At 44.9% G+C, this 27599-nt stretch overlaps 1 protein-coding gene across 2 annotated transcripts; it reads left to right on the top strand.

Moving 5' to 3' along the window:
- The first annotated feature begins 18 nt into the window (after positions 1 to 18).
- Positions 19 to 27599, top strand: LOC137597090 (tumor necrosis factor alpha-induced protein 2-like). Of its 2 annotated transcripts, none has more exons than XM_068318029.1 (15): positions 19 to 346; positions 12027 to 12530; positions 12636 to 12871; positions 21450 to 21727; positions 21835 to 22101; positions 22218 to 22336; positions 22436 to 22550; positions 22698 to 22808; positions 23117 to 23217; positions 23940 to 24056; positions 24245 to 24380; positions 24688 to 24810; positions 24946 to 25101; positions 25253 to 25374; positions 25494 to 27599. In XM_068318029.1, exons 2-15 carry the CDS (start codon positions 12064 to 12066, stop codon positions 25789 to 25791), a joined length of 2646 nt encoding a protein of 881 aa, XP_068174130.1. In that variant the 5' UTR covers positions 19 to 346; positions 12027 to 12063; the 3' UTR covers positions 25792 to 27599. The 2 variants fall into 2 exon arrangements, with proteins under 2 accessions (XP_068174130.1, XP_068174129.1); XM_068318028.1 differs by lacking the exon at positions 19 to 346 and adding an exon at positions 3666 to 3914.

The raw sequence follows: 27599 nt of genomic DNA, 5'->3' as shown, positions 1-27599 counted from the left end.
ACTCCCGGATCTCCACAAGGAGAACAGAGACCAGTGGAACCAGTGGAAGTTAAAAGCCAGAACCCACAACCCAGCCAGAAGACAGAGGGACAGTAGAACGTCAGTGAATCCAGCAGAGACCGACTAAATCTCATTAATAGAACCAGTGGAGACAAACTGGATTTCATCAATAGAACCAGTGAAGAAGGACGATAGACATTAACAGAACCAAGAGAGACAAACTGGATTTCATCAATAGAACCAATACAACCAGCGGAGACAGACAGCGGACCTGGACTCGGGTTGTGATGTCACAGTCCTGAGGAAAAATCCTGGATTATTTTATTTTACAAATAGAAGAAAAACAGTAAGAGCTGTTATTTATTCATTTATTTATTTGTTTATAATTTATTTATACAAATAGGTGAGCTATCAACTGCCAACATTTATTTATTTGTTTATTTAAATTATTTATTGGTGGATAATTTTTTTGTTGAATTGTTTTTTGTTGGTTCTCCAGCTGCTCTACTTCGTCCCACCTCTAAAAACACACCACCTCAGGTGAATTGATCATTTCCAAGTTGCCCGTAAAAGGTGTGTTTGTGTGTTAATGGTTGTTTGTCCTCCATGTGGCTCCGCACTGCACAGGCGTCGTGCTCGGAGTATCTCTTGCCCACAAGTCAGCTGGGGTAGGCTTCAGCAACCCCCGTGACCCGCAATAAGTGGAACAAATAGGTGAAAATGAATGAATGAATGAATGAATGAATGAATGAATGAATGAATGAATGAATACATTGGATTTTGCGTTGGATTTTTTTTTATTGGAGGATTTTTTGTTGGTGGATTATTGTTTGGGCGGCATGGTGGCACAGTCTGTAGGGCAGTCGCCTCCTCTGAGGATCACTCCGAACTCCCAGTGTTGCTCCTCCTTTTCTACACAGATCTGTAATGGAGCTCAGCAGAAACAGAACCTCATCAGTGGTTCCCATCCAGTTCAGACTCATTGTTTCAGAGGATGCAAACGACACCTACTAAAGGACATCAGAGGCCTCTTTGTCGCCCCCTATTGGCTCTGCCTCCTACAGCATCAAAGTGTCGAAGTGCCTGCTCCACCTGTTCTAAGATCTAAATCTGAATATATGTCACGATAATATCATCTGGTCATTTCATCATTTTCTCCTGTATGATGATGTCATCACTAAAGATGATATCATGATGCCAGCCTCCTGCAGTGTGAGAGCTGCTGCTGCCCGTGGAGTCGCCCTGGGTTTTGCCTCTCAGGTGACCCACCTGTTCAGGTTTGGTTACTTGATTGATTGATTAAGTTGTTTTCTCCTGAATCGTATTGACGATTGACAAAAGAAGACAAAACGTCAATGCTGTTGGGGATAGAAAAAGGAAAGCGTGTGGAGAAACAAGAGTAAAAGGAGTGGCAGTGGCTCAGCAGTAGAGCAGAAGTCTTCCATCCAGACATTGCCCAGACATCGGTGGTTCGATTCCTGCTCCCACCAGACTTTCGACATCGGAATGTGAACTGACTGTGGGAGGTGTCAGCTCACCTCCCGGCCACAGCCAAGGCGCCCTTGAGCAAGGCGCAGTCCCCTTACAAGTTGCTCAGTTCGGCTGCTACCTGAAGTGGCGGCCTTTCACTCTCTGCCTCCCCATGTGTTGTGTTACTAATTGCTGTGATACTAACTGCATACACTCAGGCCCCTTGTGTGTTTCAGGGACCTACACAAATAAACTGTATATATCCTGCATGTAACACAAAAATCATGTAAAAGAAAAGACAGTGAAAATTGTAATTTCCCCGTGAATGGGGATTGATAAAGTTCTGCTTCTTCATTTTCTTCTTCTTCTAAATGTGCTGAGAATGGACAGAATTATTCTCACATCAATCATTTTTGTTTCATTTCTGGCTCCGAGCTGCCAAACATGAAACTCAACCTGATTTGAGGAATGGACAGAATTATGGACAGAATTATTCTCACATCAATCATTTTTGTTTCATTTCTGGCTCCGAGCTGCCAAACATGAAACTCAACCTGATTTGAGGAACTTCTGAAAATTCGATTCGCTGACCTCATGACCTCTGCCAATGAAGGGTCTGCTGACTCAGCAAAGATTTTGTCTCCACGCGTTTCATTTCAACACGAAACAAGAAGTCAAATCTCAGGCTCCTCCCATCTGTCGTTTCATCTTCCTCTGTCCCGTTTCTTAGTTCTGATGGATTGTGTTGAATAATCAATCCGTTTTACTCGAATAATGAAGGAAATAGTTTTATTTTATTGATGTTTAATCTAAGTTAAATAGGGACTAGCCAGGTAGAATAGTGGGTGGGACCAGGACCATTTGGCCCACCCATAATAGATCTGGGACAGAGTGTAGAATGAACCTTGGAGCCTCACCGTACTACATTGTCAGCTTTAAAAAACCATCCAATCAAATGAAAGCAGCAGCTTCAAAGGAAGGCCGCATTATAACAGCATCAAGCTTCGGTTCCACCGTCACTGAAACGCCTTCTGATTGGCTCACATGTTCAGGATCACGTTTCGTTTACTCAGCTACATCCAGGGGTTGAAGTGGGATTTGGCAAATAGGGGAACCCGAAATTCCAGAGCAGCAATGAGAAACCGCACAGAATCAGATTTAAGAAATTATCAGCACCACAAGTCCAAAGTATGACCTACAAGACCCAGAAATCATTCCTGACAGCAACAAAACCCACTCTCAGGTGACCGTGTGTGTGTGTGTGTGTGTGTGTGTGTGTGTGTGTGTGTGTGTGTGTGGGTGGGTGTGTGTGCATTCCTATAGCTTGAAGCTGTCAGTCAGCTGGTAAACACACACACACACACAAACACACACCTTCACAAATGAGCTGACGAAACATTCATTAACTCTGCTTTCCACACACACACACACACACACACACACACACACACACACACACACACACACACACACACACACACACACACACACACACACACACACACACACACACTCATTGTAATAAAGCCCTTGTTGACTGAGGAGTGTTTTTATGATTGAGGAAATGAATCCGTCAGAAAGTGACATTGAAAGAGAGGTGACGGTGACCTCAACCAGACCTGGACCCAGACTCAGATCTGTACCCTGACCTGGTTCAGACCAGGACCCGGACCTTGACCCATGCTAGTGCCACAGTCTCTCCTTCCGTTATGTTATACTGTATTTGATTCACCTTGCTTGAATCATATCTGGAGCACTAACCCTCTGACCCGCTGACCTTCAGTTACAGCCCCAGTTGGTTCTTGGTGTGAATCTTATGTCCATCATGAAAGTTTAAGTGGGTAAGATGTTTGAGGTGTTTCTTTGCTGGCAGCTCTCCTGTTTGCTGTTGTTAATATTTGTTGGACTCATTAACTTCTAGTTTGACATAAAACCGACTCCCTTCGCTCAGATATCAATGAGTGGATTACATGTAGACTATTAAACTAATTATTCTCAAAAACCGTTTGATGCAACCTCAAAATAAAAGGAATTAAAATGGTTCACCCTTTAACTGCTTTTGATTTGAGTTTCTATTCCCCTGAAAATCATCCCTAAATGTCAAACGATGACGTCATCGACACTTTCAATGTAAAGACCTGCCCGTCAGTAAGGTTTTAAATCCAACTGGTTCCGTCCAATCGGACAGTGAGGGGAGTCTTGAAACCTCCAGTCATATCAGCCCTCGTTTCTTCATTGGTTGCGACATTTCCGACTGCTCCTGAACGCCTCTGCGTCCCCTGCTCCGGTCCCGTTGCGTCTCCGGTCAGTTCAGCTGCGGCTCCCTGCAGGCTGGAGCTCCTCTTCTTCGCGCCGACGTATCCCGCTGTATCCGAGTTTCAGTTGCCACAGGCCGGCCGGTGACGACAGTCTGACCCGCTGATCCGCCGCCATGGGTCCCGGCAGTAAGTAAACCCTCTGAGAGACGCTGGACCGCATCACAGCTGGAATAAACATTGTTTGACTGAAATGGAGTGGATCAATTTTCTGAAGTGATCAGAAAGTTTAGTTGTTCTTGACTGGAGCTGCAACTCATGTAAATGTTCTTTATATATATATATATATATATATATATATATATATATATATATATATATATATATATATATATATATATATATATATATATATGTATATATATATATATATATATATATATATATATATATAGTTTATAAAATCTGCAAGTGTCCTTGTGTGAATCCCAAGGTGACAAACGGGTCTGGAAACCCACAGGAGGAGGTGGCGCTGGGACTTTTGGGGGAATTTTTACTGGAAAAATTTTAAATCAGGATCAATTGCGTTCAAACTGGATTCTGCCAGTGTGTCTTGCTGCAGTTGTGTTGAGGATATGCACTCGTCTGGAGTCGATTTGTGCATTTTCAGCACTTAAGAGGTTTAAAGTTCATTGATTCATATGTTTCTGTCAGTTTGATCCTGATCCAGATCCTGATGCAGCTTGTGATTCTGATCAGCTGCAATAAGTGTAATTGATTAACCTCACTTGAGGGGTGCTCAGGCATCAAGGCAGAATTTCTGCAGGAAATTCTTGAGGGTTTTTCTTGAGGGTTGTGGAAACCCATCTCAGGTTCAGTCTGGTTCTTAAAGTGTGAAAGTATGGAAGACAATATTCAAATATATTTTATTTATTTTTTTATGAAGGATAAATATACCATAGGGGATAAATATACTGTAAAGTTCTAAAATGACATTTTATATTTATGTTTATCAGCACAGGAGTTATTTTTCACCATCAGCTCCCATATATGGACTTCCTTGTGTTCTCTAGTGGGCGTGGATGGGTTCACTAGAGGGCGATAAAGAGTCAGACGTTTGAACAAAGTCAATGGTCGCTGGTGTCAAAGTGTTTGGTGTGAGGTCGCTAACGCGTCAAAACCTGTGAGCGGAGTTTCTCCATTTGTTGAAAAACTGATGTTGAATGACGTTAGAGTGCGAAAACCGTCAGAAGCACCTCCCCTTCTGTTGGGCCCTCCTCCAGATGGTTGTCTGACAGCTGATTGGTTGAAGTGATCATTTTGAATGTCTGATTTGTATTAGATCTTATTGATTATTGTTGTGAACGAAATCACGCTGCCTCCCCGGTGATGATCGAACATTTGTAGAATCTGTTGGTTGTAGTTGCATTGAGTAATCTAAAGCTGTTGTCATGGAAATGGTTTGCTGTAATCAGTTAAATATAATTGTTCATAAAGTTATGATCTTCGTCCCACGGTGACGTGGAGACGGTCCGGTCGCATTGAGATGAGGATGAAAACCTGGCCCTCTTCGGCCGATGACATCAGCGGGTCACATGATGTCTGTCCACAGAGGGGTTGTGTCCCTCTGCAGAAGGCTGGTATTCAGCGCTGCGTTCACTGACACATTCTCTGAGCGTTCCGCATAGTTTCTACATCAGCCTGATGAGTCAGCAAGTTTTCATCTGAGCTGTCCTCATCCATCAGTCTGTCCTCATCCATCCGTATGTCCTCATCCATCCGTCTGTCCTCATCCATCCGTCTGTCCTCATCCATCTGTCTGTCCTCATGCATCCATCTGTCTTCATCCATTCATTTGTCCTCATCCATCCGTCTGTCTCCATCCGTCTGTCCTCATCCATCCGTCTGTCCTCATCCATCTGTCTGTCCTCATCCATCCGTCTGTCCTCATCCATCCGTCTGTCCTCATCCATCTGTCTGTCCTCATGCATCCATCTGTCTTCATCCATTCATTTGTCCTCATCCATCCGTCTGTCTCCATCCGTCTGTCCTCATCCATCCGTCTGTCCTCATCCATCTGTCTGTCTTCATCCATCCGTCTGTCCTCATCCATCTGTCTGTCCTCATCCATCCATCTGTCTTCATCCATTCATTTGTCCTCATCCATCCGTCTGTCCTCATCAATTCGTCTGTCCTCATCCATTTGTCCTCATCCATCCGTCTGTCCTCATCAATTCGTCTGTCCTCATCCATGCGTCTGTCCTCATTCGTCTGTCTGTCTTCATCTATCCGTCTGTAATCATCCATTCGTCTGTCTTCATCCATCCATCTCCATCCATTTTTCCTCATCCATTCGTCTCCTTCCATCTGTCCTCATCCGTCCGTCTGTCTCCTTCCATCTGTCCTCATCCACCCATCTCCATCCGTCTGTCCTCATCCACCTGTCTGTCTCCCTCAATCTGTCCTCATCCACCCATCTCCATCCATCAGTCCTCATCCACCCGTCTCGATTGGTTTGACCTCAACCACCTGGCTGCATCCTTCTTTCCCCACCCGTCTGTTGGACTCCTTTTCCTTCTTGATTCCTGCCTTCTTCCTCCTCCTCCTCCTCCTCCTCCCTGATTGTTCTTGTCATATACCTCTTCATCCCACTCCTCCCTATTTCCTGTTCCTCTTGCTCCTACATGAACAAAGAAATTAATGAACAGAGAAATAAAAACAAAAATATTCTGAATCCCTTCAGTGAAACATGATGTTTGTTTGTTTGTTTGTTTTCTGAACTGATTCAAGTTCAGCTTTTAACATTTAAAATGCAAGCATGTTTTCTGACTACATGTTTGTATTGTAGACATGATAATCTTTGATCTCTATTTCTCTACTCTATCATATACATGCACACGCACACAGAGTTAAAGTTTTACTGATCACCAGGTAATAAAACACAAACAGTCATGATGGAAAAGAACAGGTGGACACGCCCAGTCTGTGACCTTCAGGTGTTTCTGCTTATTTAAAAGAACAGTTCTGCTCATTGACTCACCGGCGCCTCCATTAGGCCGAGTGTGGCTAGCGCTTTTTGCTGAAAGGCTAAAATGTCACTTGTAATCCTCATGATCCTTTTTATTTTTATTTAGACATTATATTTTGTGTTACATTCCACAGGTGCATCTCATCCTCCTTCAGTCAGTCCAATAGATCAGACAGCATCAGATCCTCAGGCGTGAACCCGTGCCTCCTGTGGGTTCAGGTGTTTATGTTTGGGTGTGACATCCTTCTGACGTCGTCACCTCCAGATGCACAAAACTTTCAGGTTTTAGGATTTAAACTGTCAGCTGTTCAGTTTCATTCTTTCATGTGTCTTTTCTGTCGGCGTTCATTTGACCAATAGGGGGCAGAGGAGAGAGAAGCGGTTACGGCAGCAAATATGGCGGCTGTAGAGGGAGGGGTTATGATGATGTCACTGCTCAGTGCAAATTGATGAACGGATGGTCTGTGATGTCATCAGGAACATCCAGACGTGAGGACGAAGAGGAGAAGAGTCCTGTCTGTCCATCACTTTTGATTTATGATGTTTGCATAAACAGGTTTAATCCTGGCTCCGCCCCTTTCATCCCCTCCCAACTTCACTGGTTCACATTTTGGCACTCCCTCTCTTCGGCTGCTGGATTCCGTGCGATGGCGTCAGGCAACAACTGATTTCATGTCTCTCCGATGAGACAAAACACATCTTTGGATTAGCGTCAGAGGTTGTGGAACGGCGCCCGGGCCGGTGGTGCCCCCCGCCGCCTCGGCGTGATGAAGGCCTGATCCTCCTCCTCAGCTGAGCGTCTTTGTTTTGTGGCTCAGGTCTGACCTCCGCCCTGTCCAGCTGCAGTCTGAGAGGAGAACGAGCTGCATTCCTTTCTTCTGGGAAAAGATTATATTACATTTTTCTCAAACAGCTGTTTTCCCTCACAAGGGTTGCTGACTAGGCACTTTTTGCCAAATGAGAGACAGACGGCGAGGATCGCCGTGACCTCATCGTCACGCCGAGGACTGGCGTTGAGTTGCTGCAGTATCTCCTCCTCTAACCTGCAGCTCATCCCGACTTCTTGCTCAACATGTGTCACTGATCACGCTTTGGCGTGTCAGAGACCCGCCCCGCCCCGTCTGCGACATGTTCTCATTCCTCAGCCGGTAGTTTGAGGTTAGGGATCAATGAATCGCTTTAACGATCAATCATTGATCTGATGAGCAGTGGGTCGCTTGATACGAACGTCGATAAAAACAGGAAGTGGTGCTTTTTTCTATATTCAAAAACATTTATTACATATAATGTGTTTTTGTGTCCATGTGTACAAATTGCCTCTATCATCAATCAATCCGCCTATCCCTAATAACATTCATTCATTCATTGTCATATGACCACCGCTATATCCGCCGCAGCGGGTCACGGGGAGCTGGAGCCTATCCCAGTGGCATAGGGCGTGAGGCAGGGGACACTCCGGGCACGACGCCAGTGCACCGCGGAGCCACACACAAAGACATACAACCACTCACACACACACTCACTCCTACGGGCAATTTGGGACCAGCCAATCAACCTGAAGCGCATGCTTTTGGAGGTGGGAGGAAGCCGGAGAACCCGGAGAGAACCCACGCAGACACGGGGAGAGCATGCGAACTCCGCACAGAGCGGGACTCGAACCCGGGTCCGCCGTGTTGTGAGGCGGCAGTGCTAACCACTGCGCCACCGTGCCGCCCTCCCTAATAACAAATCTCTGAAAATGAATGTCAGATATATATTCACTCAGCTAGAGGAGAAGCCCATTGGATGTCTCACAGAGGTGGCTGATGGGACTTTGGAGCCACTAAAGTTGTTTTATCATAGCGTCTCATCTCTCATTGGCTATCATAGAGTCTGATCGCGGATCAGTTCTGGGTCCTTCCTTTCCTCGTCCTGATGGCTCCAGATTTGCCGGGTTAATGGCTCAACGTTTGATGATAGATCACAGCTGATTGGTTGGTTTTGATGCCAGTCATGAACTGGAGCTAAAAAAAGGACAAAGCCATAAAGCAGGAAGTTGGTGATCAGCCATCTGACAAGCATTCCTGTTTTTTTATTGTAGAACGTACTGCTTGTTCTTGTTGTTTCCTTATTATCTCTGCAGCCATTAGTCACGAAACGCCACGGGTCTCCGCCCACAGAGGTCGAGGCCGAGCTTTGTGTCTCCTTCTGATTGGCTATCTGCATCTCTTCCTGGTTTCCTGTTTGTGTTTGGTAAAAGGTTGTGATGTCTTCACCTTCACATCGCGGTGAAAAGTCATGTTGAAAATGACAACAAAGGCGACGGTGTGTCTCTGCGGTGCGTGTGTTGTGTGTACAGTATATACATATATATTTATATATGTATAGTGACGTCACATGATCAAAAGGCTTACAGGCGTCGCTACTTTATTGTGACATCATCACAGGGACATCCCCACAGCGTGTTTTAATCACAGGTGACGTTAGATAACAAATGATGACCTGCCGGCCCCTAGAGGGCGCTGTAGAGTAGTCCTGACCTTCTAGACAGGATTTTATTTTGTCTAAATATACAATTGTTTTTTTTCGTCAGAGGTGGAACACAGCAGCTTTATTATAGTGGTGACTCTCACTGGTTTAGTGAGGATACCTTTGGTGGAGGTTTGTTTCGTGGCCAGTGGCTCCTGCTCGGAGGCCCAACACTGAACGAAGAAGACGTTGGTTCTGGAAAGGGAATCAGGATTGTAAAATGTGTGTGTTGTGTGTTTTCAGGCGTTGTAAAGGATGCTGTTGCTGCAGTTTGTTGTGCAAGTGAAGGTTTAAGAGCAGTAAGTGCATTTCATCGACTTCAGCTGTTCTGTTAAAAGCCAAACAGTTGCTTTTAGTGGTTCTGGCGTTCTGGTTGTCGTGACCGCACCACGCCCAAAGGTGAACGGCGGGGACCCAGGAGTCCTCGCCTCTGTCCTTTACACTATCGCTGTCCTTTCCGCTCCTATTGTTTGTGGCCAGAAGCTTCCGCGATGCCCTGCGACCCTCTTGAAGAAAACAGGTTGTGTGTCAACGCCGCCAGGCTTGGTGTGGGTTTCCTGAGCCAGTCGCCGGGGCTGCTGGGTATTTATGGAACCAACACCGCTGAATCACTTCCACTTTACCTCCACGCTGTGCCCCAGTGTGTGTGTGTGCACGCACGTGTGTGTGTGTCTCTGTGTAGCTTCCTTAGTGATTATATCATGTGTGTGTGTACACATTACTTTCCTTACAAGTATGTTCAGGATCAGTGTGTGTGTGTGTGTGTGTGTGTGTGTGTGTGTGTGTGTGTGTGTGTGTGTGAGCGGATGTTGTTCATGTTGTTGATTTTGCAGTCTGACCAGCTCAGGATATACTGCTGCTAGAAATATACACACACACGCGCGCGCGCGCACACACACACACACACACACACACACACACACACACACACACACACACACACACACACACACACACACACACACACACACACACACATTAATCAATGTTTTTGTGAGAAATCATTACAGAAATGAAACGCTGCAGGAATCCGTGTACCCATGTCTTCCACTTACACAGGGTCGTTCCAGACGTCTTGGGTCAGAACCCATGACTGGACCTCCAGAGCAGGAGGTGTTAAAGAAAGCTGATCATTTTCACTGGGCGCTCTAGACCCACTCAGCGTGGTTTTGCTCATGCTTGTACGTCACATTAATACTGTGGAATGATGCTCTGAATGTTGAGGCTTCTGTCCTCTGAGGTTTTCAGATGGGACAGAGCGCAGCGTCATAGAACCATTTTGTGAGGGAGGATTAAATTCTTATCAGTATTTGCATGCTCAAAACTGTCTTGATAAGGATAATTTAAAACAGCCTGGAGGCAGATTTTATTTAAACATTAAGAGGCTCATAAATCATTGGAGCGAAGGCACAGCTGACCTCGGAGCAGTCTGTCAATGTTTGATCCGTGTATGTCTAATGCTTCATCGCTGTGAGAACATGTGATCTCATCTGCATTAGACTTGGGCGGGGCTTGTGAGGACCTTCCTGTTCTTGGTCTTGCTCACTGGTGAGCAGCCCTGCCAATGACACGCCACCAGTGTCATCTTATGTCATCACATGTCATGTTATATCATCATACGCCATCTTATGTCACCATATGTCATCTTATATCACCATGTGTTATCATATGCCACCTTATGCCACCAAGTGTTATCTTATGTCCCCTTATGTCATCCTGTGTCATCATGATGCCACCATATGTTATTGCTGTCTCTGTCTGTTTCTGTCATCATTAGGTCGTTCACAAGCTTAGCAAACTGCTAACAGAAATAACTTTACTGTTGCTATGAGTGACTGTTCAGCCAATGAGGGAGCAGGATTTCCTGACAGGTCACTCAGTTTTTGTCTTCTAAGTGTCCCGTGGGCAAAATCACCTTCAAGCACCAGCGCTGCTGTGGAGGTGGGCACACCTGTGACGAGGAGCCAATCAGAAATGAGCATTTTATTTATTTATTTTTTTCATCTCATTGTTTCTTGGTTAATGTTCACCTTCTGGACTTTGGTTGGGGAGTGTAGTTTCACAATATGTGGGATCTCTTTAAGGTTAGTTTGGGTTTTTTCACCTGAAGGTACGCTAGAGAGAGGGGCGTCGTGGACGTCACCCATCGTACTTGATCAAGGGCGTCTTCTTCAGGGGTTAAGACAGCCGTCCAATCATCTGTCTGTATGAGATCTTATTTCTCATCCTTCCATAATATCAACCTAGTGTAGACGCTGTGTGTGCTTTAGACGTGATTTAGTTAGTCGTTATCTCACAAGTCATAAAGTGTAACTGTCTCAGCAAGGGCGGAGCCAAAGTCCACATGCAACAGGTGTGATCTCTATGTGTGTTTGTCCCAGCAGGAGATCGTGGAGTAACAAGACAAAATTTCCACATAAATCAGTTCCATAGTTTTCGAGTAATCATTGGAACATTCCTGGATCCATCTTTTCATCCAGATCTGTGCCAAAGTTCAAAGTGTCCCTGAATTCATTCAAAAGGTTTCATGGAGTTCCGTTGACAAACAAACCAACAATCAATCACCCTCAGTTAATGTCACACTGGAGCCACGACGGATTAGACTCCCATCCATCGTGTTCAGACAGCTTCCTTGAACAAATGACTTCCTGGTTCCTGTTTCAATTTTGATTTTGAGAATGTGGCAAAATAAAGAAGAAATAGTGATGAACTGACATCCTGGAGATGAAAAGCTGATTAATTGATCCGTCTTTTCTCTTCCGCAGATTCCTCCCTCCCTGTCCCACTTCCCCCAGCTCCATCATGCCCATTCTCAAAAACCTCCCAGTGCGCCTGAAAGGCGGTGGTCCGACTCTAGATAACGCTTTATTCATACGCAGAATGAGCCTCAACATCGCCCCGCACCACCACCACAGCCCCTTTGACAACAACGATGATGGGATTCATGATGGCCATGACAACCACTGGTCACCTGGAAGCTCGCTCCTTGATGGCGACGGGCCAAGAGACCGGAATCCATTTGAGGATGAGGAGGATGAGAATGAGGCCAATGAGGGTAAAAAGGGAAGTGGAGGTGGAGGTTCAAGGAAGGGATCGCTGAAGTTCAAGTCCCCGCTGAAGACGCTGGGAAAGCTGGGCAAGACCCTGAGGATGTCGGGAAGAAGCAAAGAAAGTGCAACACCTTCTCCACAGGGGTCACTGCAAGGAACTCCTTCACCTTCAGACAAGAAGAAGAGGGGCAGGAGGAGCTCCGAAGGAAGCTTGTTGAGGTAAATATAGGTGATACGTAAAGAGTAAAGACATGATTGGAACATTATTGGAGTTTGTTGAGGGGATGAGGAGTCTCGTCATTGTTTCTTTCATATCTCGACCAGGTTTGCGGGGAAATATCGGGACACCCTCGGCTCGCGAAAGGAGTCTTTCACCAACGGGGAGCAGAACTGTACGGAGAGCGAGTGCGACTCCACCAGCCGCCGCCTGTCCTTCATGAAGATGGTGGGCCTCGGCAAACTGAAGAGGGAGTCAATGGCTGACCATTCATCCCAGGCTGAGGAGCAGCCCCAGAAGGTGGAGGTGGTGGAGGAGGTCAAACCCAGAGAGCCGCTGTCAGGTAAGAAGACTGAATGATGAGTCACTGAAATACATTAACAAGAACTAGCAGAGTCTGGTCTTCTGATCACTGAGCAGCTCCCCTAGAGCAGCTGGAGGTTAGGGCTACCTCACAGTTGGTAATCGGTTCTTACGCTTTGAGATGATTGGAGCTCTGGATACTAAAAGTGATCATCTGAAGGCGTGATGGGACCTGTGTCCTGTTATCTACAGTCTCTATCTAACATTTCTATGGGCTCATAGATGTAAGATGTCTCTGCATGGTTTGTTTTCATACCATCTTGTCTGATCTTATCGATGTCTGCTGACAGTGTGGGGGCCACTTTAGACTCCAACACCCACAGTGCATGGAAGGGAGGGAGGAAGGGAGGGAAAGAAAGAGTGAGAGAGACTGACTTGTGGATTTAGGGAGAGGAATGAAATGACTGAAACTGACTTAATATCCAAATGGTGTTCAGCAAGATGTTGTAATTGTTATTATATACTGAGAGAGAGAGAGAGAGAGAGAGAGAGAGAGAGAGAGAGAGAGAGAGAGAGAGAGAGAGACTGAGAGAGACTGAGAGAGACTGAGAGAGAGAGAGAGAGAATCATGACTATTGGGTCAGTCCTGGAAACTTTCTCTGGGCGTCTATTGTTTATTGTACCCTGTTTACTAATGATTCAAGTGTGTGTGTTTCCTCCACACCCTTGTTTACATGTATTCAGTTTCTCTCCTGTTGAATGTCATCCATGCCAGACTGTAAAGCTTGGTGTGTACCCTCATAGCACTGCTAGCTGCATAGCAGAATGCTCTTTGTGTGTCAGTGTAACCTGTGGTACCACTATTACAATTGCTACTAATACTACAAGTAGAAGTAGTAATCAAAGGTGATTGTCAGAGTGTTGCTCAATGCATACGTATGCCATCAGGATGCTGCCATGTACATCATGCTTTTAACCCCCACCCTCCCCCCCAACATGCAAGAGGTATTTGTTGTGGCGCTAATGATTAATCAGAAACTGACTCAAAGGATTGAGGCCACGTTTAGGGTTAATCACAGGTTAATTCACAAAGTGCAACAGAGTCCTTTAAAACATTCACTAGTATTTTTATGTAACAGCCACTGAAGTCTGAGCTCAGAGAAAATTCTGGATGTTCAGGCCAGGACTTGTTTTCAGATGCACTCAAACCAGCATATCAGCACATTAGTGTGTGTGTGTGTGTGTGTGCGTGCACGTATGTGTGTGCGCGTGTGTGTGTATTTAGAGTTGTTTGTACCTGCATCACCGTTATGTATCATTTACACACAGTGCTGCAGCAGCTGATGCATCACCTTGAAGAACTACTTGCTCGAAGGAAGAAGCTTTGGTGTTTTTTAAGTGTTTTAGGTCAACAAGACGACGTATAACATCGGTTATTACATGTAATAACAAGAGAGTCCAGTCAGCAGGGTGATTCCACACATTTAAAACAAATAACACCCTCACTGATATTCGATACCCCATTGGGGTGCCTCAGGGTCTATTATTTGACCGTGTGAACGTGGACTGTTTCACTGTGTCAACTTGGACTATTTCACTGTGTGAACCAGGACTATTTCATTGTGTGAACCTGGACCGTTTCACTGTTTAAGCCCGGACTATTTCACTGTGTGAACTTGGACTATGTCATTGTGTGACCCTGGACTGTTTCATTGTGTGAACCTGGACTGTTTCACTGTGTGAACCTGGACTGTTTCACTGTGTGAACCTGGACTGTTTCACTGTGTGATTGTAGACTGTTTCATTGTTCTATCAATTTGATTTTGGATTCAGTTTGAAGCTGAACTTTAAAAGTTACCACATGTAGCAAATTTGCATAAAACTGAGGTACAGTTTGAGTCCAGCGTGTATTTTAGGGTACTTTATGTGGCGCGTTAAGGTGTCTGACCTGCGTTTGACTCTGTTCCTGCTACTGATTGCTGTCTTCATGCATTCTGGCTTCTTATGTCAGCATGCAGAGCTGAGAGTGGAGACAACAGATTCACATCAGGTATGCAGCAGAGCATCAAAGGCATCAACACCACTATGACCACCAGATCAGCGCTGTTATCTTCGTGTTATGGGGGCCATTCGTTGTTCATGTTGCTCTGAACCGTCATTACAGGAGTATAACTGCTGGGGATTTAGCTTCATTGATAAACCTGATTAACTAAAGCTGCAGTTCAAGAAACAATTAAATAAAATATTATTTTCATTCATAAATATCTGGACTCTCTGAAACTCTGATCGTTTACTATGTGTATGTTCAACACATACAAAGAACATTTAGAGATGAGAGCCTGGGTTCCCAGAAAGCAAAACCATCAGTGCATCTCAACCAGCTGGGATGCTTTCAGGTTTGGACAGACTTCATGAGGAAGAGAACTATTATGAAACCAAATATTTGCGCGAGCTTCTGTTTAGAGAACACTCTCTGTCTGACCTCTGGTTAGCATCAGTCTTGGCATGATGCTGCTGCAGAACTTTTTTCTTATTTTCATCGATGAAACAGAATCGCATAAACAGTTTAGTGCAGTGTCTGAAGACAAACCTCACTTTATTCAGACACACTGATGGTCTTTAGCTCCAAAACACACCATCTTCATGAAGTCAGGGCTCAGACTGGGCCACAAACTAAAGAAGACCCACCCATTCATGTTCTGGGGTCTCTCCAGTATATCTCCACCAGGTGTGGGTAGCTTTCATTTTATGAACCAGTTCAATTTCATCCAAATAGACTCAACTGGCACAGTGCTACTTAGCCATTGGCTAGTTATCACCTTCTACATAGCTTGTAGACTACGAATAGTATGTGAGGCATTGAATGTTTTGCGACACATTTTGTGTTCCAGTCTGATTCTCAGCTACCTGAACCAATGATATGACAAGTCCTGATCTGAACAAGTGTAAAGACCATCATCTGCATAGAAACTGATCCAAAAGTATGGATCTCGAACTGGAACAGTAGTCACCAGGTGAATTTGTGTTGATTAAAGTAGAGGTCATATTTGTAGTGAGGAGAACACACACACACACACACACACACACACACACACACACACACACACACACACACCTTGGAATGTGTATAATCCATGCTCACGTTTCAGGCCTGTTGGAAACCAGCAACATGTCGCTGCAGCTTTCAGCACTGAATCGATGATCGTTCTTTAAACTGGGCTTCATGACCAGAGAAAACCAGCTGTTGGGGATCTGTGACCGATGTGGCTTTAGGCATTGTCGAGTGAAATCATTTGATATTCTACTAAACAAAAGTTCTTTTTTGTTATACAACATGTCAGTGAATATTTCAGATCAATAACTGATCAGATGATCAGACTTGTTGGGGGCAAAGAATTTTATGGCTTAAAAGTCACCTGTGATCACAGATTATCTTCTTCTTCAGTCCTTAAACTACTTGTGAACTACTTATGATAAAAGAACAAATGACTTAAAGGTAAAAGGTTTTCCTCAGGTTGGTTTCACTTCCTGCTTTAATGCCTTCATTAGCAAGAGGTGCCAGGACATGTCGCTGTGTCTGTAAGCACAGAATGAATTCATGCTAAAGACATAAAAAAGAAAATCCTGGGAAAATATAAGATTGAAAAGTAAAAGAAAACACATTGGACCCAGCTGTGCCTGCAGGGACCGAGCTGGACAATCCCCAACTTATTAAAAATTCTGCCGTGAGTGGAAAACCTTCCTGAGAGAAGGGTTGAGCTCCCAGGATCAGAGTAAACCAAAAGTCTTTGTGTTTGGGATGGTCACTTGGACAGTGTCACAATGTCATCTTGGACTTTTACTCTATGGTTAAGAGTTAAGAGAAAGGTTCTACCTACCTGATTTCTCAGGACAATCAATCCATCGATCGTGACATAGCAATCATGTATTTATCTATGATTGTGTATGAATGTGGCGCACATCGAGATAGTACACCAGACCGGCTGACGCAGAAAACATATTTGCTGTGTTCTTCATTTACCAGCTACATGCTAACTGTAGCTACTAGCACACCACTACAAGTTGATATAATGAGGTTCAGACTTCTAAAAACATACCCAGATGATTTGTTTTATGACTTTTAAAGGGATCCAGATCTGTTGGATGTAAGGCGTGTAGAGTTGTTCAGCCTTGGCAGAGGTATGCTGGGAGTTTCTGACATAATTTGCTTCAGACTGGAATGTTTCCTGCACTCTTTTCACTGCTCAGTCATCGCCGTTCTGTCACTTTACAAAAGTTAAAACTTCACCTTTCACACAAGGGTACCAAGCAGTTCAACGCAACGGTTGCTAAGTACATCTGACGTAACTGTGAGTGGCTCCACGGATGCGGTATCATAACTGCTAGTGGAGCAGAGGTTAAACAGGAAGTGATGTCGTGAAACTCACCCTGTTCGACATAGGAATGAATGGAGATGGGGCCTGCAGACATGCGATCGTGTGTGTAGACTGCCAACCATAGTTAGTTTTAATAAGACCACTGGGGAAAGGGAAACACACACACACACACACACACACACACACACACACACACATACATGCACACACATACACCCTGCATGCACTATGCAGAAACACTGCTCTTATTGTTCAGCTTTAACCTTCAGAGAAAATCTGTTCCAGCTTGATAGATCCACCCTCTTACTCACACCACCATTATCATCACCATCATCATCATCATCATCATCATCATCATCATCATCATCATCATCATCATCATCTCCACCGCTGCCACCGTCAGAATCTGTGCAAACAGCTTTAGAACACAATAATCTGAAGTAGAGCAGAAGCTGAAGTCGTGAAACAGAAGCGTCAGCTGCTGCTGATGAGTCGGCGCATCTCAGATTTTTGACTTGCTCAGATACACCTGGAAGAAAGGCAGGCTTTGAGGTGTGTGTGTCTGTGTGCAGTTGAGTGCTGCTCTCGGATCAGTAGCTGCATTATGTGAGTGTGCAGAAAGTAACCGGAGCCCATCGTTCACATTTCCTGCCCTCACGCCTTTTGCCCAAACCTCATTTTGATCCTGACGGCAGCAAAGCCCATGCTTCCAATTCTCAGTGGGCTTTAGAGCCTGAGCAGAACCAGACAGGATCTGATCTGAATCTACAGAAGACCAACCAAAAGCAGAGGATGTACCTCCGACCCAACATCCCCTCAAACGTCGTCCTGTGTTGATGGAAAGAAAAAGAAAAGTTCTGGATCTACATCAAGATTTAGTTGAGTTACACCTGGCTTCATTGATTTAAACCCACCTCCACGGAACTGGGTTTAAGAATTCTGCTGGAAACTCACAGAGCCAAAACAGGCAACCAAGCAGCTGCTCAAACAACCAGCTGATCTACCATCCAGCTGATCGACCGACCAGGTGATCAACCAACCAGCTTATTGAAGAACCAACTAATCAAACAGTCAACCAGCTAAACAACCAACACCCTCACCAATCCAACAATCCAACAATCAAGTAACTGGTCAGACAGTGAACCAACCAACCAGCCAGCTAACTAAATGAATAATAAAAATTAAACTGACTGACTGACCAAGTAAGAACTAAAAAAAAGTAATTCAAGAAAATGAGAGTCAACCAACCAATCAACCAACCAACCAAACAGCCAAACAGGAGTGAAATAGTCCCCCACAGGAAAGCCGGCAGCCTTATAATACACACTCATTCCATGGATCTTCTCGGTGAGTGTGTCCAGGCTTTAATGCTGTGAACTCTGACCTCCTTTCTGCTGCAGGACAGAACTTTATTCTCTGCTGAACCAAACAAGTAACATAAAAGACTAACGATGTTCCAGTCACATTGTTCTGTTTATAGAGATGATCTTCCTCTGGGCGGTCCCTGTGTTTGTGCGCCTTCCTCTGCCGGCGCTGAGGTGAACTAATGAGCTGGGGTCTAGAGGACTCACATCCTCACACAGTATTTGAGGCAGATCCGGGTTCTTATGTGGATCCAGGACTTTATTTCAGTTCTGGATTGTGGTGACAGTTTTATGTATGTTTATTAAGGTTTCTTTTAACTGGATGTTATCTTCTAAGTTCCTAACATCTGCAATAACTGAACAAAAATTACAGAACGTCACACAACAGAATCGGAACTGGATCCAAGTCATGTTCTGCATGTAGGGATCCAGGAGTTCACAGGAGACCTGAGGTCACGTTGGAGCCGAAACAGATTCAGTCAGGAGCCAAATTTAAAACGTTTATTAATTAATGTAAAAATCACTGATGATTTACTTTCTAAAATGACAGCATTTAAAGACTGGTATTGGAAGCTGAGTACTTTTTAATTTTGAAAAATCTAAAGAAGCAGGGGTGACATTACTTCCTGTCCAACTGTGTATCTGTGTACATGAACTTCCTGTGTATAATCAGGCTGCTGCAGGGGGACTCTACCATAAATATCTGACTCCTCTTTCCTCAATGATTATTCCGGGTTGTGTCTGTTTCTCATTTGACTCAGTGTAAACTTCATCTTCTCATTGCCACGTCTTCATCTGATACCAAACATGTTGATATTGTCCAGCGTGACTTCCTGAAGATTATCTGTAATGCAGAATAAATTCATTGAATTGAATCCGGATCACTGGGCAGAACAAGGAGGTTTTATCTCTATTTACACAAATCCAATAAACCTTTTGTGAAAGGATGGGGCATAGGTTCAGCAAGAACCTAAAAAAATTATGGTGCAGATCTGTAAAGCGGGTCAGATCCTTTATGGACACATAAAGCAAATGAAAGAGCTTTTCTGCTTTTCATCAACACATGAATAAACAAAACAAAAATCAATAAACACAAATTACTTCAGCATATAATAAACAAGTGGACTAACAATGACAGTGATCCTCAATTTCGGCTCTGGTGACAAAATGTGGATCTGTGTTTATGTCAGCCGGACTGCAGGTGACCTGACAGTGAAACTCATGTGATGGAGGGTGGAGCCACAGTCATATGACAGATTGTTTGACTTCGATGGTTGTATGACCCACAAATGAAAAACAGTTGGGACTGTAACACATAGGATGTCAAATTTGAAACGCAGATCGCAATTTAAAGTATTATCTCTGCACCGGCACTGCTAACATTAGCATATCCGCAGCCAGCAGTACAACTAACGTTAGTATGTCTGCAGCCAGCGCTGCTGCTAATGTTAGTATGTCTGCAGCCAGCACTGCTGGTAATGTTAGCATGTCTGCAGCCAGCGCTTCAGCTAAAGGACAGAGCACCTGTTTTGGGGAGGCAGTGGCTCAGTGGTAGCTCGGGCGGTAGAGCGGGTCATTCAATGTTCCAAGATTGGCGTTCGATTCTCGCTCCCGCCCAAAAACACCTGGAGCGTGAGCTGACAATGGGAGGTGTCAGCTCACCTCCGGAGCACTACCGAGGAGTCCTTGAGCTTGGCGCTATCATACCCTTAACAAGTTTTTCATTTGGGCACACCAACAGGAGCTACCCGCCACTCTACCTTCCTCTGCATGCGTAGAGGCCCCTTGTGTGTGTTTGTGTGTTCAGGGCCTGTACACACTAATATTTGCATGTGTGAATTACTAGCACTAGAGTGTGCCACTAATTTTTCCTTCAAGGAATTAATTGAGTATATATATTTAAAAAAAAAAGTTATATCTCAACACTGGCCTGGAAACACTTTTGGACCCCCCAGTCAGAGCTGGTGGATGTGGCTGGGGAAAGGGTAGTTTTGGGCTCCCTGTTGAAGCTGATGCCCCCGCGACCCGACTATGCATAAGCGGTGGAAGATGGATGGATGGCTGTTAGCATGTCTGCAGCCAGAACTGCTGCAAATGTTAGAATGTCTACAGCCAGCACTTCATTCTTTAGTCTATTAGAACCCTGATGATGGAACCAGGAGAACCTGAACTGTGTACTATCAACGGGAAGTACAACAATTTTGAATGACCATGTTGACAACAATGAATCCAACATTACAGACTGGTGGTGGTGTTTTTTCTTCTTCTCTGGATAAGGCCAAGCAGATGCTACAGTTTCACACTGCTGCCCTCTACTGGTTGTTTTTAATGATCAGTTTCTTCTTGTTAAACCCGGTTATCAGGTTTATTGAGAGTAAAAGAGTTTTCAGCTGATGTGAAAACAGATTCCTGTCTGGACCCGATGCTGCCGGGGTTCTGGTGCCTGAAAACAGCTGGAGCTCCTTTATGGTCTTACAGAATGACTGATGGACTTAAAACCAGTAGCTTTGGGTAGGGTTAGGAGTATGAATGAGTTCAACCAGTCTAATGATGTCATCACAGCACTGCTGTGCTGCTATGATGACATCATCAGCCCTGACGGTCCAATGGGATCCTCCCTTACAGCCGACAGATTTCAAGCTGACCTCAGCCTCAGGAGGATTACTGAATAAAGTTGCTTGTTTGGAGGAGTGCTGACGGGTACAGGACTGTTTCCCATCAACACCCTTTTATAATGCGACTGTTTGGAACAAAAGTGAAGGTTGTTGGTGTTTTTAACCCTCTGGGTGCTGAGAGAAATGTCTTTTATTATTTTAAATTCACCTTTTAAAGTTGCTTGCACACACAACACACAAATAAATGTCACTGTCTCCTTCAGTCCTGGAAATCCTGCAGCTGGTGAAGAAGAGGGACCTTCTGCTGGCTGACAGTCACATGCTGGAGCTGGAACAGGAGTGCAATGAGTCTGCTGCAGCTGACCGAGCCGCTGCGCCGCATCCAGAGGACGCCGCCAGCCCGAGCATCAAAGATGGCCGACGGAGAAAAGCTAAGGACGTGGAGCTGCTGTATGAGGAGCTGCAGAAGGAGCTGTGGGCCGTGGTCAGAGAGTCTCTACGATCCCCAACGGCCGGGCCAAACCTGGGCCTGGTGGTTCAGGTGAGTTCTCACCGCTGCTGCCATGGTAACAGGGTTAGCATACTTCACTTTAGTAAAGGTAAACTTAACTGGTTAATTGAGTTCTGCCCTCCCTTTTTTTTCTGCAGGTGCTCCAGCAGGAGGAACAGACTGACAAAGACTGGATCCTCAGTGAAGCCACGGCTCCTGGGGGCCCCAGGCCTCGCCGTCTTAAACAGAAGTGGAAGGAGGCGGTGGAAGAGGCCGCAGACGGTTCTCTGCCTCAGAGAACAGAGCTCACGGCTGGAGGGCTGGACAAATACTTGGACCGACTCCGAGTGCGGGTGGTGGACGACCTGGGGGCTGCCAAGAGGAACGTGGTGTCCATTTACCCTGAGGAGTACCAGCCCTTCCAGGTGAGGTCACACCCGCGCAGTGATCTGCTTTCAGCACTAAAACGCAGGAAGTCGAGTAAACCTCCACCTCACGATAGTCCCAGATGAACGTTAACCTTTGACCTCCCACCTGTTAGGTGTATGTCCAGAGCTACCACCAGGCAGTTGCTAGGCGACTGGAGGCTATCACTTCCAACCAGCTGGAGATCACAGACATTTACTCCCTTCTTGATTGGCTGCACAACATATACAACAGGTACACACAAATATACCTAATGACAGGAAGGAAATGAGATGACGTAAGGTCTAGGAGAACTCTGTGTTTAGCCATCATGTTGTGTTTGTGTTGTTTCAGAGACGTTCTGGGGACGATTTGCATCACGAGTCCCTTCAGCCGCTCTCAGCTCAGTCCTCTGTTGCCGTCGGAGACGGTGGACCGGCTGGAGCTGGACTGTCTGAACTCTGTCAGGGTGAGACTTATTCAACTCCGCTTTATTGATACAGAGCTTGATAGGCCAAAGTTGTGCAGCAGATTGCCAGTGGTTCTGTTTTAGCCCAAGTCCTGCAGCTTGTTGTAAAGTGTGGGGTGTGTTTGTTTCAATCACCGGCTCCTCCAGGCTAAAGTGACCACGGAGCTGAGTCAGGTGCTGGATGAGGAGGAGAAGAGATGGATGGAATCGCTGCACATCGAGGAGTATCAGATCACTCTGGCCAAGACTGTCATCCAGGTAACCCACCCCCCACCATTACCATGGTGACAATGACGTGTTTTCTGTTTGTTTATATGACGGCTACCGAATCATTGTGATTATTGTGCACTGGAGGATTACGCTCTGATTTGTATGTCTATTGTTTTCCGAGTATTCTCTCACACACACACACAAACACACACACACACACGCACACACACAAACACACACACACACACACACACACACACACACACACACACACACACACACACACACACACACACGAGTGAAGTCACTAGTATTTTAGTAACTTGTTCATTCTGAAATTTGAACTGTTGTCCCAGAGGCTGCAGGTTGATCTGGAACGTTCTGCCTCCATCAACAGCAGTTTGGGCTCCAGAGTGGCTCAGTGCAGCCTCAACGGTCTGGCGGACTTCCTGTACAGGTGAAGACACAGCGGGTCTGACGGCTGAAGCCAGGTCCGTTCTGGCCGAGGACCTTTGTCACAACACTTTTCTGCTTTACCAGTCTCACATGGAAAACTCAAACGCCCCCCAAAATAAACTAAAATTAAAAATTACTTTTCTTTTTCAATATTAGAATTTATAGATAGAATTAATAGATAAGGAAAAGCTTTATTCTTTAAAGATGGACTCATCCCACTAGAACAGTTCTTTTGTGTTTTTGTTAATGCCTGTGGGTCTGAGAGGACTGTAATTTCACCTGTGCTGTGTGTCGTGCACATATGGTACATTTGACAATAAAGTTGACTATGTTTGATGTTAATTGTTTTATCAATTAACTGAAAATGTTAAAGAAAGGCTCTAAAAGAGACATTACAAAGCCTAAAAAAGTTCAAATAAAAAAACGGCTTAAGAATCCATCCATCGTCCATCCAGCCATCCATCCCAGACCAAATGAGATTCAAAATCCTCTAATGAGTTCTGGGTCTCCTCCCAAGTGGACATATCTGGCAATCTTCCACCGGGGGGGGGGGGTGATGACATCCTGATCAGATGCCCAAACCATGATGCAGCAGCTCAACGCAGACAGCCAGGAAATATGCTGTGATTGAATTTTTCAGGTTCCAGGAGTTTGACTTTGAAATCAGAATCACATTGGGGTTTTTTTTGCTTCTCCCTCATGTTTGTCACTTTTTTGTTTTAGTTTCCGACGTAAAGTTGAGATGTTTCATGAAGGGATGCAAGCCGGCATGTTTGGAGACAACGAGTACGGATACGTGTCCAAAACTATCGCCCTGGTCAACTGCTGTCCTCCATTTAGGTACAAACCAGTAGATTCTGAGAGAGACCCCAAAACAAACTGAAGACCTCACTTAGTTCACATACAGTCAATGTCACCTGTTTTGCTAAAGTGTGTGTGTGTGTGTGTGTGTGTGTGTGTGTGTGTGTGTGTGTGTGTGTGTGTGTGTGTGTGTGTGTGTGTGTGTGTGCGTGTGCGTGTGTGTGCAGAGGTTTTGTACAGCGCTGTGCTCAGTGTGATCCGTCGGTCAGTGAGGACTCTCTGCACCGAGCCACCAAAGCTTTGGATCACATCGTCCATCAGGGAATCAGGGTCCTGACTGAACGCCTCTTTGTGCACATCAGGGTATTACACAGCTACACACACACACACACACACACACACACACACACACACACACACACACACACACACACACACACACACACACACACACACACACACACACACACACACAAAAACATGAGAGACAATACGTCGACACTTTAGTGTTTGTCTTTAATCCTTTTTTGTTCATGCCTGGTTTGTCGAGGTCACACCTTTTTATTTCTGTATCAACAAAGCTTTTTTAATTTTGTTGAATGTTTAACCGTTATTTGTTCTGGGCGTGTTGGTTTAAACACTAATGGCTGTTCCTTTGTCCGGCCGTTAGCCGTTTTTTGAGCGACTGGTTAAGAGGAAGTGGCTAAGCAACACGGAGCCATACGAACAGATCGAGATGCTGGTTAAAGAACACTTCAAGAAATACCACAGGATGGACAGTCCACCTTACCAGGTATACACACTCATCTACCACACACAGCAACACATGACCAGGAGAGTGTGAATAGTCAAAATGGAGGGTTGAATGTGTGACACCTCTGGTCGATGTGGCCACAAGGCCAATTTCAATCTGATCTGTGCTACTCAGCTGCTGGCGTCGGAGGTCCATCGACGGGTGGTGATGGAGTATCTTCGCTCCGTCATGAGAGGCAGAATCATCTGCACCTCCTTGAAGATGAGGAAAAGGATGGCTGGCAGGCTCAGAGATGAAGGCAAACAGATCAAAGTCCTCTTCAAAGATCTGGTGAGTGAAATTGTTCTCTTACCTTTGGGTCTCTGGTAGTTTTAGCTCCTGTAACCTCAGTGGGATCCTGAACACAACCCCCTGTAATGCTTCCTGAATTTTATTACTTGCTGCTGTTAGATTTTATGATATTCTTTTGCCTATCTTTCAGGAGTCTCCCTCCAGCTGGTTGGATAGCGCTCTGTCTCACATCTCAGAGATCATCCAGCTGGAAGATGTCCCCTCCATCCAGATGGAGGTTGCAGTTCTGGTCAGAGAGTTCCCAGATGTCAGGTAGGGCAAGTCAAAACTCTTTTTTGCGTTGTAAACCACTTGTCAACCATGAACCTCGAAAAAGTACTGTAGATTGTTTTTGAGATGACTCCTCCTCTTCCTGCTTTCTCTTCATTCAGGAAGAAGCATGTGTCAGCCATTCTAAACATCCGGGGGATGACTCGACAGACGGAGCGACAGGAGATACTCAACATCGTCAAAGACATCGAGAGCAGCGATGTCAGCAGCGCCGGGTTAGCTCGGCTGTCTCGGGATCGCGCCCTCTTCTCCGAGGTGCCGGTCACCTCCGAGGTCCACTGCCTGAACGTGGGCCTGAGTCGTATTGCCCTCACGGCCTCGTCCTGCTTCTCCACACTGAGACCTCGAAGACGCAAAACACGAGCACCCATCCAAGAGAACCCAGATGATGTTCTCTGAGCAGCGGATGGCTCCAAAGTGTTGAAAGTCCAAACAGTTCATAACGTGGACTGAATCTTCCAATCAGCCTCTGCTTTAATGGAATCACCCAAATATGTTTCTTTCTTCCCAAGAGACTCTGATATTGTATGGAAGGTGGCTTAATGTCCACTGGAGACAAATATGTCTCATAGAACATGAGTGAAACATCATCCTGGGTTCTAATTTCATAGATTCTGAGGTTGAAGCTGGATGGAAACCGAAATTTTCTCATGACCGTTGTTTCAGTGATGGATGGGTGAATTATTCACAACTCTTTCATCTGAGCCCTAAGCACATAACCCTGACAATAGCGATGTAACCTGGAATCTGGTTCCTATCATCATTATTCCCACTTATTTAAAGTCCTTCACCTGCAGGGACACTCCATCATTTCACCTCAGAGAACCACGGTCGTGGAGTTGGAGATGTTGACTTTAATGCCCAGCCATACTCAGCTGGGATTTTAACTCGCCAATCCTCTTAGGAAACGGCTCCGGTGCATGCTAAAGCCAACAGTATCACATCATCTGCAAAGATGATGTGATACTGTGATACATCTCCCACTTGCCAGAATGTTGAGGTGCTGTCCTTGAAAACTGGAGACCATGGAAACCTTGGTGGAGCTCAAACTGTATGATGATGTGTGATGATAGGGCTCGAGTACAGACACAAGTTATGAGGACTGGACAGCTCAAGGCAATGGTGGAAAGAGTTGGTCTGCTGTACCGCAGTTCTAGTCCCAGATTTCTACACTCTACATTTCATCAGTAGACCACATTTGGAAGACTGTGTGATTTGCTATGTTGGGCAAACATCTAGCATGAGGTGCTTGTCAAAAATTGTTTGGTTGTCACCAGGCTTTAATTCTATAATATCACTATGATTTAAATTCATATTTCAGATCTGCCTCATGTTTATTTTTCATGTTTAATGTGATTACATTTCGTTCTTGGACCAAACAGGTGATTTTGGGTGATTTTTGTGATGTCAGAACAACTTGTTCTGTTAAGGTCTCCCAAAATTTTCCTGCAGCGTTTTGTGAACTTGACATGAAAAGCATTTCAATTTCAGACAGGATAATTACAAGGAAAAGAGTTCTGTTGACTAAAGAGAAATGTAACTGGAATAAACAGACCATCCAGACTTTCTTTCTTGTCTGAAGCAATAAAAAGGAATCTGGAGTGAGCATATGTGGATCCATACCACAGCAGCTCCTGCACCTGCTGAAACTCTTTCTGAGGATGATGTTTAAAATCCAGAAGAAGGGGACTCTTCACATGAGATCTAGTTTTATTATTGCACAATATAAAAATGAACTTTTAATCAAAGGTACTAGATGACAATCTTGTCTTACTGATGGTGTATTTAAAGCAGTGATATTAGTTTAAGCTCTTCGGTGGGATGAGGTTTAGCACATAAGTAGGAATCAGAAATAGTGATATTCCTTTTTTTGATTACTTTTTTTTGTTGATCAAGGAATCAAAAAGAGCAGCTTAGATATAGAGGGGGAAAAAAGGATATTGATATTTTCCAGACAGGTTATGTTGGATTTAATGTCTTCTCATCTGTTTGGTTTCCTCATGCTAAACTATGACTAATATCACATTTAGTTTTCTGATTTTCTGACAAAGTGTAGTTACATGTGTCAGCCACCAGGGTGCAATGTGAATACATTGCTTCCACAGGTCAGACTCACTTTGGTGTCTACGAGGATAGAATTAGGATGTATGAAATGAATCATTCTGTACAAACCTCAGCATTTAATGACAATAAAATGGATCAGCTCA

The sequence above is a fragment of the Antennarius striatus genome, chromosome 6, assembly GCF_040054535.1.
Source record: "Antennarius striatus isolate MH-2024 chromosome 6, ASM4005453v1, whole genome shotgun sequence".
NCBI lineage: Eukaryota > Metazoa > Chordata > Actinopteri > Lophiiformes > Antennariidae > Antennarius > Antennarius striatus.
Note: the sequence above shows the minus strand (reverse complement) of the source record. Positions and strands in the feature narration are given on the sequence as shown.

Excerpts from the sequence above, each read along its gene's own strand:
- LOC137597090 (XM_068318029.1), top strand. The coding sequence starts at position 12,064 with ATGCCCATTCTCAAAAACCTCCCAGTGCGCCTGAAAGGCGGTGGTCCG. Across the intron at positions 12,872-21,449 it reads ACCCAGAGAGCCGCTGTCAG|TCCTGGAAATCCTGCAGCTG; the intron begins GTAAGAAGACTG and ends TGTCTCCTTCAG. Across the intron at positions 22,102-22,217 it reads AGGAGTACCAGCCCTTCCAG|GTGTATGTCCAGAGCTACCA; the intron begins GTGAGGTCACAC and ends CCCACCTGTTAG.